A 12,514-nucleotide genomic window follows, 5' to 3' on the forward strand; every position below is an offset into this window, starting at 1 on the left:
TGAGTAAGTTCACAAGTAAATAGTTTAAATTGGATCAGATAATACGCTGAAAAAAAAATATATCTGCTGTACCCCAAGAAGAATCTCCTTAAGTTACTATTAGTTCTCATTTTTCAGTTATACTTCATGCAAAAGAATATTTTTGGTGTTCTGTCAAACAGATTTTCCTTTCCTTAAGGAAATTACAAGCCTTAAGACAAAATCAAATGTACTGGAAAGGAAGAAAAAAAAAAACGTTTCAAAATTCACTGCTTCTCCATGAAATCTAAAACTTCTTACTTCATATAAAAGCATATTTATACTTCATAGTGTACTTACCCTTTCAATAGCATGAACAATATATTTTGTTGAGTGCAGATGTATTCAACTGTAGGAGTTCTTGTACCAATTTGCCTTCTGAGAATGTTGTTGAAAATTTGAGCAACATCTTTTTTGCCCTGTCAAAAACATAAGCAGTTAAGTACGTAATATTGAAGTCCACTATGCAAGTAAGAATTAAATATCATTATCATCATCTCATGCCTTTACACCTAATGAGTTTTGCAGTTCAGTCAGTCTCTGTACACTCCCTTAATTGGATCAAATATTCTGCTTCTTCATACACATTTTAAATGTGTCAAAGCACTGAAAATATTCTAACATGTTTCAATCAAATCATGGGTAACTTACATTAAGAAACAAAGCCACTTCATATTTCATCTAATATTCCTGTGTATTGTCTCTCTCTGGGACTTGTTTTTGTTGATAACATACCAGTTTTTAAACAATGCTCTTGCTTGAAAGTAGATTTCTTCAATACTCTATTATTCTCTCACCTTCTCTAGGAACATATACCGCCACCTTCGGGAGTCTGCAGAGCACTTGTGACTGCAGTGTTAACATTCAACTTAAAACTTTAACTTATGGAAGTAATAAATAAATAAAAACTCCAAAGGAAAATCATCCATTGACTTAAAATGCAAGTCTCACATTTTCTAACAGACAAAAAAGTATAAATAAGACAAGTATGCTGTAATTCAGCACCAATTATACAAACATACACACCAAAAAAAAAAAAAAAATAAAGCACATTGATAGCACCAGACAGTATAAAAGGAGCTTGGAATGTTCTCTTCACTGAATATAGATACACCTACCATTTATTTCTCTTGGGACATGTCAGCCCATAGCTAAAGTTAACAAATTGGTAAGGACATTAATAAAAAGCTGACCATAAATACACACACTTTTCACTGTCATTCACATATCATTTAAAATTCAGATTTCTGAAATTAACTTTCCATTTGAGATTGCCATAAAGACATCTTCAAAACTATTTGTTATCAGATGTGATTCAGAAAAATACAAGCAAACTTTTGCTAAGCCTAGACTTGCAGACATAAGCCTGCTAAGCAATTCTACCTCAAGGTTCCTTGAGCCTTATAGACAAAAGCCCTTAGTAGAACATTTTTCTTGGGAATCTCCAGCTGTGCCTTAAAAATTCCTGTTAGTATCAGTAAGCCTTCAAGTAAAATGCAAGCTGTACATTTTTAGCATGCATTTAAAAAATAACAGCAATTATTCAAAACTAATACTTTTTTAAAAAAAAAAAATCAAATTAGCAATGAACCCTGTGTAAGAAAAAAACCCAAATATTAATGAACATGTAAGAGAACTGTAGTTTTACGACTGGTATGTTTGGCGAACAAGCACAGACAGTTTGTTAGAGTGTTGTTTTCAGGATATAAGAGTTTGTTTGTAAATGCTTATTTTCTCAATTACAATTCCATTGAAAGCCAGCCCAAAACAACACCAGAACTCTTTGTTCTGATAATGAGTGGAGCAGTGTTCCCAGAAATCGCTTTACTCAAACTCCATATAATACAGTCATCAACTCATTCACTAATATCGCCAATTTTGCCTTGGATCTCACTGTTTGCTTTGAATTCACCAGCAAGAACAGCATTTTCTTATTATTCCCGTAACTGAACTGATAGTGGTACATAGCAATACAAAATCTAGATTGTTAAAAACATGTATTACTAAGTGATGTCATGGTCTAACAAGGGCAAACAGACACTGAACCTTGTGCCAATAGTCACGACTGCGAGAGGTAAGAACGAAACTGTGCTAGTATTGTCTTCAGAGTTGAAGGATGCAGGCTCCCTTATGCAAAAGGCGTTTTTGTTATTTGTTTTTCTTCATTTTTTTAAAAAAAAAAAACAAGAACAAAAAAAGTTTCACAAAGGATAGCATCTCTCCTACAGATAACGTTAGCACAAATCAGCAGGGAGATGACTGCTAGGTTCATAACACTACTCAGTAGATGGCTTTGTTGACTGCTTTACTTGAAAGAAAGCTTCCAGATATAGAAAAAATGCCATTTTAAACAAGCCTTTACATATCAAAATGTTTGGACAGTTTACACAGTTTCTTAATAACAACATAAAAGTATTACATTTGTTACTTTTCAGTTTTTTACCATTGTATTTATCTTCAAATACATTTGAGATAGTTTAAGAATCAGAGTAAACAGTCCCTGACTATTATCTTACTATATTATAAAGAAATTTTCTTCAGGAACAAGATTAAATTTCTTGACCAAAAAAGAGGACATTTGCTCAATCCCTGAACAACCTCAGGCTTTGCAGGGGCACCAGAAGGAATAAATAGTAAAACTATTCTTCAGGTTTAAGAACCAACAGGAAATCAAGTTCATATCTCCATCAGCAATGAAGAAACCATATTAAATGAGACAAACCCCATCACAGAGAGTTGAAATACCAAAGCCAACATCTAACTGACTTTGTAACAGATCAGAAGCTAGTGCAGGTTTGGAGCATGAGGGTGCTGGTGTTAGTTCTGGGTAGCAGCAGCACCCGGACAGCACGCCAGATGCCACCCCTGCAAAGTGGCCACGGTGCTGCCTCGAAAGCAACGCGAATGACTTGTTCCCTCTGCCGGGGGCAGGCCACATCCCCAAATACCAATGCAACCCAAAGCCCAAAAGCAGGAAACTGTTCGCAATCCTTCAAGTCCCCTTAGAATAAAATGATCGGTTCTTTTTAATGAGAGCACGCTGGTACAAATTGTTATCACTCTTCATTACCAGGAGATAATGAAGGCTTCCTTCACTAATAAGCCGGCTGCGTAAATACCATGCGGATAAGAATCTAGAGGTCAGCAAAATCCAGATGACATTGCACAATTTCCTTCCCTCAGCAATTAAAGGCCATCGTATTTCTGCATTTACTTTCAACTTTCTCATGTGTCCTTGCTTATTTGACAACTAGAATGTTTTATACGTTTAGGGTAAACAGTTATGTGGGTAAGAAAAAATATCACCATATTGTAGTAAAACATAAATCAGAGGGCGTTACGGGTGGGGCAGAGAAGAGAGAAGAAAGAACAGGAAAAAAAGCTATTATTTTTTGAATGTCATATTGTAACTGGACTTTATGCTATTGTATTGGCAACATGACCAAGTGGTTTATGAACATTACCGCTTTCAAACAACCTTAACAAGTGGGAGGGTCTTTATGGTCAAGGCTGTGGAGTGAAATACAAGGGTTCTTGGCTCTTTTCCTAGACAACCACAGACTTCTTGCAGGACCTCAGGGAAAATGAGAAAATTCAACTGTACAGCATTTCTTATAAATAATTGTGTGATTCTTCACTGTGATGCTGGACAGCTAAATTATTCAATGCGATGACGTGTCAAGTTCCAGACAGAGGTTTGTATAAAGATGTAAAATAAGTATTATTGTTTTGGAGTATCCAGCAGAGTATTCTGGGTTTTGTCTAAATAGAAAAAGCAAGAAGAAAGTAGAAAAAAAGTTGACTCACTTGCTACCAAAAGTGAGGAACACTAAAGATCATTTTTAAAAACAACAGCTTTAACTACTTATTTTTTTTTCCAAAATTTTCCGATAATTTTCTTACTTTTTCAAGTAATTTAATTTAACAAGGTAAAAACCCACATATGGCCTTTAGTATTACAGCTGCAATAACTTAAAAGTGTTTAAGTGACCTTGTGTTCATTACAGTATTACTAGCAAGAGATTAATCCTTTTGTGAACACAACTACTGAAGACTATTCTAAAATTTTAACCAAACTGTAGAGTCAAGCTTAGAGGTTTACCTACTTCAATGCTGTGCAATTTATGATTTTGTGCAAATTCAGAGATCTGTACTATTTGCTTAATTTACTAAGTCATTTGTAACAACAAGAGTACACTTCCTAGTGGCTTTATCTCAGTCAGAAAATAAAACCTGTAGATCAAAAGCTGGTTTATCCAATTAAAGCAACAAGAATTCAGATGAATTTATTCCAGCACAGACAGTTTCTTACCTCAAAATCAATTAGCTGCAAGTCAGCTACAAGGGTACTTAGAAGACCACTGTTGTACAGCTCTTGAGCAAGCTGTGCCACAGCTTCTGTCTGTGGTTCTTTTTCATTTGTGCCATACAGGATTTCTTTCATGGCAACAAGATTTTTTGAAACCTCCTCAGTGGCCTAAAGCAAATGGAAAAAAAAAATACAGTTAGAACGCAGTGTCATTTGTCTTTGTAACTGTACATTCTGTTATACTTAACATCAGCAAACTTTCATTAAAAAATAATAATTAGGAAATAACCTGTTAAATAAAAATAGATACTCCTTCTGCAAATAAGACTATGTTACTAAAAAATCAAAGCAACGGCCAGATACAAGCAATTTAGTTGGCAAGACAAGTTATCAAAAATAAAAATCTCTTCTTTTTCACTGCCTCTGAACTTCCCATTCAAAAAAACCCCAAGGAATAGTGACAGTATGGCAAGCAACTGACAACATTTCCATTCTGTAACACAGAGGTATGCAGGATCAGACTGGAAAACGTGACCAAGACAGAGATCTGTCTCCAGCAAACTGCTTAGAGACACCAAGCATACTCTACAGATTTGGCACTTCTCTGCTTTTCTGTCAAATAGTAGGTGCTCCCATCCCAGGCAGAAGGAAGGGCATTTTCCCTTTCCAACTGATAAAAGCCTGAAGATAACTTGAAAATTAAATAAGGTCATCTCAGTATATAAGAGCAAACTGCCAAATAGACCTAGGAAGACCTATAGTCAAAGAACACATCAGTACAGGGGATAATCAAAAGGTGCTTCCCATTTAAGTTCCTCCTGCAAAGGAGAGACAGGTCTGATGGTTCACTTACGGAAGCCACTGAAAGGAGTCCCTGGGTTCCCATGTTGGGCTGGAGCACTCCTTAGCAGTGAAAGCAGAATTATCTCATGAGTAGAACTAAATACAATTTCCAAACACTAACTTCTGTATCTTAAAGCACAGCTATTTTCAGGGAAAAAAGAAAATCAACTTCTTTAAATATATAATTCTGCATAGCTTCAGGGTAAAATGTTGAAATGATCACCGTAAGTAAATGGTTTAGGCACATTATATTTCTGTATTGTCTCTAAAAAGTGTTAATTAGTAAATATATTATTGTATTTTATATTATATATAACATGTATTTAATATTTCATTATATTGTAAATTTATTGTATTATTATAATAGTGCACTAATTCTTAGTAATTTCTTGACCTGACTAGTTATGTACACATACAGTTTAACATATTTGATTTATGATGGGTAGCACATGGAAAATCAATCAAGAGAAAGAATGATCGCTTTCTGAATATTATCCATCTTATAAGGAATACATAAAAATATTTCTCATTTTGAGAGTATATCTAGAGAGGCCGAAAATCAGCATGACCGATGTACTATTAAAGACGAAGCCATTTCAGCTTTGCTAGGTATGCAAGTAAGGACTCTATGACCTTTAAGGAAGCTCAGTATCATTTTTAGCTCCTCCACAACTTTCCACTCCCTTCTGCCTCCTCTTTCTCTCTATTTCCAGTTCCTATTTGCAGTCATCTCCTCCTTAATTGAAATTCCCAAGGATTTTCTTTGCACTGTTTGCAAGATGGCAAGAAGCAGGTGTTCAAAATGACTGTTTAAATTTCTGACAGCTCCTGAAGACCTAAAATGAGAAAGCCAGCTCACCATATTAAAACAGTATTACACTACACAGCTGCTTTATTTCTTTAAAATCTGGAAGAATAATCTCTTTACTAGGAAAAGAGCAGAAATACCTGTCAAACTCAGAGATATAAAGAGATGCCTTTGAAATATGACTGCCAAGAAAAGAGGAAGAAGTAATGAAAATTCTATTGTAGTTTGTCTCTGCACGGTAATTTAAAAAGACGAAAGAGAAAGAAAACCAGGGCTTTAAGTAACTATCTACTTTAAGCAAGAATGGGGCAGTTTTGAAGATACGCCTGCAGATTTCTCATATCCAAAACCAGAACAAACTCCTCAAACTTTTATGATCACACTTGAAGGCTTTTCCTCACCACCAACCTAAGAAAGAGGCCTAGTAATTTAAATGCTTCCAAATCAAACAGAAATATCCAGCACTTCCAAACACTGAATGCTTTAAAAATAAATCCTTCTGGCCTAATACAAATGTGCAACTCCGTGACTTCAAAAAGTTGAGGTCTCTCCACCGCTGCTGAGACCTTCTGAACGTGCGTCATTTGAATGTGGAATGGCATTCTGCTTTAAGGGCAAGCAATGGTGAGAGATGCACGGCATCACAGAAGGGCTAAGGTTAGAAGGGATCTCTGGAGGCCACAAGGGCCTTCAGCAGAACCAACCTCAAAGTCAGATCAGTTTGTTCAAGCTCTCAACAGCACGACGGATGGACACCCCACAACCTCCCTGGCCAACCTGTTCCAAAGCCTGACTGCCTTCACTGTGAAAGCATAGAGACTTGCTTGTATCACTTCAACTCAGGCCAAAAATATTATTTCTGGGTATATATTGCAAATAGAGTTTTCTGAAAATACTTTATCAATAACCAAGGTCTTCTGATACATTAAACTTACATGAAATATTACATTTCTATATTCCTTCTTCTAATCTATCTCAGCATCAGAAGGAATAGAAAAATGCTTGCAAACTCATTCCAGAATCTCTCTCTACTCCACTCCATGAACTCTCCAATATATCCCAAATACTTGATGTGCAGAGCTATTTTTGCCATTCTGGATGCTATACAGAGAGAATGGAACTTAGGCTATTACAACCAAAAATAGAATGCTATATTAAATATCAATACTCAAGAGTTAAGTAAAAAAAAAGGAAAAAAAGTAAGAACTAGAAAAGGGTAGCCACAAAAACATCATTTGCAAGATTTCCTACAGGATTAATATCTAAATAATCACTAAATGCGCTGCCTACCTCTTTTGAAAAAAGAGACTCCAGAGGAAAACCAAACATAAAATTGGTCCAAAACCCAAGATCAAATACAAAGTGGAATTAACAATCAGATACCAGATACGTGTAGTTATATATTATGCAATATATTATACTCTTCCAGTGCAATACTGAGAAAGAGTAACCACAGAGCAGTTAGAGCTTTAGAGACATATCACGTCTGAAATTCAAAGGTGTCAGACAATCAATGATGTTTGAGGACAAGATTATAAAAGCCTAACTAAAATTTAAAGTAAGGAAAATAAAGTACCTCTTTCTCTATTTTTACCAAAGGCAGTAAGGAACTATTTAAAAATAGACACCATGAAGTCACCCATAACAAATGTCCCACCACTATTAGTTGTATGTCTTGATAGCTACAAACCGTTATCGATTATTCCGCTCTCTAGGAAATTTCAGAGATACTCCCAAAATGTACTGGTTCCTCAAGCACTAAGTAGTGCGAATACCAGACACTTCATTCAGACTTGTGGAGCTGGAGTATTTGGTGTTTTGAAATAAATGCTGCTTTTACTTACAGAAATCAACAGAATAGGAATACAATATTTAAGTTGAGGAGAATGTTATTTTTGTTCAACAGGCTCCTGGTCTATGGCTACAGATTCTATCAACACCAGTAATGCAATTACATAATTTGCACAGTTATGTAAAAGACCCATCAAAAAGGTAATTTACCTACAGTTTTGGATCTGTATGGCGCAATTTTTTTTCCTAGAGTAGAACAGTATCTCTCAAAAATAGAATTATTACAATGGTAATTGGTATTTAAATTGCTTGGATTTGCAAACTTACTAAAACAAACAATTCTGCAGAACATATAATTATCTGTTTATATTGATTTTACTAGTTTATTATAAGCGTAAAAAAATATTATGCTATTTTTCAGTAGACAGCTGCCATGAACACAAAGAGTTAGGTTCAGTTAGCAGAGAAGCATGTTGTCTCATCCAGTATTTTTTTAAAAAAAGTCCTAATTTAATCCCTGAGCAACAGCCCCATGAAGTAGATAAGGCAGATTACCTAACCTCTAGTTTTCGTTCAACCACGAATTGATTTTATACATGTGCATAACATCTTTAAAATTTTACTGCTTTGTAAATTATGAAATTAATTTGCTGAAATCTAATCTACGGCTAGGGCAAGAAGACATAATACTACCCTCTGACAGCTGAATCAAATAAGATAGTTTATTGCACTTGTCCATACAGAGAGTATACTGGCCATTTGACACAGCTGGCAACTTAAAGAGAGAGAGAGACACACCATGACTTTGAGATTTTCACTTTGGCCAAAAATTTGAATTACTGTTCTGAAATAGCCTACCTGCACAGGCAAACAATATGGCTGAAACAGCTAGAGAGCCCACGCTAGAGCTCTTATGAGCAGGTTATCCCAAGGGCAGAGGGTAGGAAGAGCAAGTATATTACATGAGTAAATATTTACCTTCACGACAGTAAACATGTGTGCCACAAATCAAATGAACCAGCAGTATAAAAATAAATGCTGAGGTAAGCCAAAGAGGAGGAAGAGATGAAAATAAAACACCAATGTGCTAGCTCAGGGTAGGTCCCATCCATATGAAAGGAGTTTTCCTTCCCCTTCTTTTTTCTTTAGTCCCCCTTTCCAAAAGTACATGAGTAAAGAAAACTAATAGCATATGAAACAACAAAGTCTTCACTTATAAACCATTTGTCAATCCAAGCTTCTGAAATAACTCTTCTGTAATAATGAAAAACAGCAAACTACTTCCTAACCCTAAGTAAAAGCTGGTATTCAAGGAGCACCCGAGTGGCAGTGCCTAGGACGGGCTGCCAGCAGCGAGACCCAGCCGGCTCTCAGCTCTCCTTCCCTGCTGGTCTCAAGTCCCAAAGCACGCACTGCAACACTAAAGAGCATTTCAGAATGACCTGGAGAATTAGCTGTTTAATATTCCTCCAGTATTCACAAAAACTAGATTACCATGGAGCACAAAGCCACTGCTCATTTTTAAATTTCCAATTTCTATAAATAAAACAAATTTTCCAGGGGAAAATGTCTCATAATTGAACAAGATGCATTAGGATCTCTTCAATTATTTTACATCTTTTATTTCAGAGTTTTTTCCATTTCAGTTATGAGGTATATATCCCACGTGAACAGGAAGACATCCTGTCCAAGCTTTAAAAATCTCTTTCTTACAAATCTGTGCTTTTTCTCCCTCTCATAAAACAACATTGAGGGTAAATCCAGCATTTTAGTCTAAGTACTGGAAAAACTTTTTAAACTTTTTTTTATAGCAAAAATGGAAAAACCATTTTTACTATAACTAATTACACATTCAATTTCTAGGGAAAAATCTGATTTTCTTAAAAAGCTGTATTTCCAAATGTGTCAGGCAATTGCTAGAAAGTATTCTCCACAAAGTATCGAACTAAATATTTTCATGACAGCATTATGCTGCTACTGCATGGTAGGAAATACCACAACTATATATTATACATAAACTGTGGTACTGCAGTAGAAAAGTACAAGTTTGTATTTGAAACGAATTTTGTTTTGTGGAAGAAATATTTTATATGATGATTAGATTTTTGAGAAGTTCAGTTCAACCCATACTGAAATTTTTTGGGGCTTTATTTAACATATATATATTACAAATTTAATGTGCTAGAGAATAAGGAAAATATGTAACGGTGTACTTATTTTTTAAAAATAGTAAAGAAGTGTGGGAAAAGTAATTATTCTCCCCCCTCAAATATTTTCTATCATGAAATAAAGATGCTTTTACCACAAAATTAATCAACACTGAAATATACTATGCTGGTCAGCCTTGAAAATTTGCTACTGTTATCTGATAAAAGCACACCTTTGGATGAAACAGCAACAGTGAAGTAGAAATTTTAATAATAATAGTTATTGTTATTATTATTGTAAAGGCAGAGAAACAGAACTATTTTATACCAGGTTAACCCCCGATTAGACAAGGTATTTAAAAAAATTTTTTTCCTTTTTCCCTTTTCTTAAAGAGTTGCGTTTGTGCTTTATGTGCAGGGAGTTCTATTTCTGTTCAACTGTCAGCCATAGAACTGATCTTTTCAGTAACAGAGAATGCTTTTCCAACTGAGCTGGAAAGTTACATTGCAGAAAGGATCAGAATAATAAAAAGAGGCAGTGAAAGAGAGAAACAGATGCTTATATATTAAGATATGGGTATGCAGAGATTTTCCCTTTTTTAATAATGGATATTGCTCAGACTCTTGCCATCTCAAAGTCCAATTACTTAGACTCGAAGTTACTCAATCAGTTATCTCAAAGTTACTCCAATGATTTCTATTGACTGGACAGGAACAGACCATGAATTCAAGGTGTTCAGTCAGAGGTGGACCCTCAAACACACGATGATTGGTCTGTAAGATATTTAAGAACTTTATCAAACCAGGAAGCACTCAGAGAACCCAAGATAAACTGCTACCAGCACAGTCACCTTGATGGAGATCTTAGCTTGCCAATGAAACAAGTAATTCCTGCAATAACTCTCTATTGAGATTTGGGGACAGACATCTGGAGCATCCAGATTCATCAGCAGGGCTCCTTTGTGAATAACAAAGATTACAGTGGCCAGCACTACCATACTCAGCTCAGTCTTGCAAAAGTCCATATTTAACTCTCCTCGCATTTAACCTACTACAGTGAAGATGGGTTGCTTTCTTTTCTCTTCCAAGCAGAATGTATTGCTTCCTACCTGACACAGGAGAAACAGCTCTCCAGGCTTCATGAATACAGTCTGTTGTCAAAGTGGCCTCACATAAATGGAGATAAGGGATTAAAGGCCACCAGGAAACAAATTGTACACAATAGCTTTCAGCTACAGCATCAAGACATAGGCACATGATACTGAACAGCTATGCACAATGGAATGAAGCTGGCCTATTCCCTAATATAGAGATGTAAGAAAAAAGAAAAAGATGACACAAAAAAGCACAGATTTCAAGGCTGAATCACGTCTCCAGAAACTAACAACAAGGTTGAGGTGAAGGAGGCAGCGCTGTCTCATCTCAGACTATGTCTCCTCTCCTGACAGATGCCTTTAACAGAGAAAGAAGAAGAACAGCAGCAAATGAAAGTACTCTTAGCTTTGTGCTAGCGCTCTGTGATGAACCAGGAAACAGAATAGGATGAGACAAAAGTGTACACACATTGCATAGGTCTGAATAATATCTGTTTTGGCAAGACAGAAAAAGCATCAGGGAAAGATACTACAGTTTGCTGTGAGAGACCTCAAACACGCCACATCCTGGCAGGTAGGTAGGAGATGCTGATCCTAAAGAGTATGACGATAAAGATGACAATCAATCAGGATACAGCTCTCCCTGCCTTTAATGCAACAGGGCCAAATTTGGATGAAAATGGATACAGACAGGCTGGTAATGCTCTACTTAGAAAAGATCATGACTAACTCCTGCACTTGGCTTTTGTTTTAGATGAGTGGAAGAGAGCTCTAGATGAAGAGTTTGGTATTAAGGGAGAAAAGACTACAGCCTGAAAAGGACAGTGGTTTCACAACAGTAAAACCAAAGCAGAAATTTAAAGAAAGATGATGACACAACTTCTTTGGAAAGCACCTATACCTACATTTTTACTGTTCACTATCAGACCCTATATGAATGCCAAAACAGTTAAACAGTAGTGGGAGAGAATCTGAGGAGGACACCACAGCCTACTTCAAAAGCTATTTTTCTTGGTTTTCAAGAAAGTTTTCTGGGTATTTGTTGTGTTTTTTTTTTCTTTTCAGTATTGCCCTCTATGCTGTGGTGCTGATCTGATCAGGAAAGACGTAATCTAAACAGTAAATACCCCTCCATACTAGTCAGCAGGTGGGATGCATCTGCGCATAGGCTGAACCTTAAGGTAATTTTCAGTGAAGCTATCAAATTTACCAGAGAAGTAAATGACTGACACAAGACGCAGATCCTGAAAAACAGGACCTGAAGCAGCAAATCACCTTATCTAAAGGAAACTGCAGTAGCGCAGGAACTTCTCATCACACCTTCCTGCAGGTTGAACAAAAGGCAAGAGAGGGTGCAAGTATATCCTCTATTGATACCCACGGAAACACAAAGTTATTCGGTTTCAGTAACAACACAGCTGCTCTGCTCTGTGAACATTCACATGGACTAGCAAAGACAGAACAACTGTAGAACAGTAAAATCATTACAATAGACACAAATACC

At 36.1% G+C, this 12,514-nt stretch overlaps 1 protein-coding gene across 1 annotated transcript in view; it reads right to left on the minus strand.

Annotated features, from left to right (window-relative positions):
* Window positions 1-12,514, minus strand: part of CAB39 (calcium binding protein 39) — a 41,862-nt gene that overhangs the window by 8,267 nt on the left and 21,081 nt on the right. Inside the window, exons 3-4 of the mRNA XM_085298534.1 lie at window positions 4,331-4,495; window positions 319-437 (exon numbers count right to left, since the gene is read on the minus strand). Of these exons, the coding sequence (XP_085154660.1) occupies window positions 319-437; window positions 4,331-4,495 (284 nt within the window). The remainder of the gene's footprint in view (window positions 1-318; window positions 438-4,330; window positions 4,496-12,514) is intronic.

Source organism: Rhea americana, unplaced genomic scaffold, assembly GCF_003343005.1.
Source record: "Rhea americana isolate MKP2758 unplaced genomic scaffold, rheAme1 scaffold_14, whole genome shotgun sequence".
Classification (NCBI taxonomy): Eukaryota; Metazoa; Chordata; class Aves; order Rheiformes; family Rheidae; genus Rhea; species Rhea americana.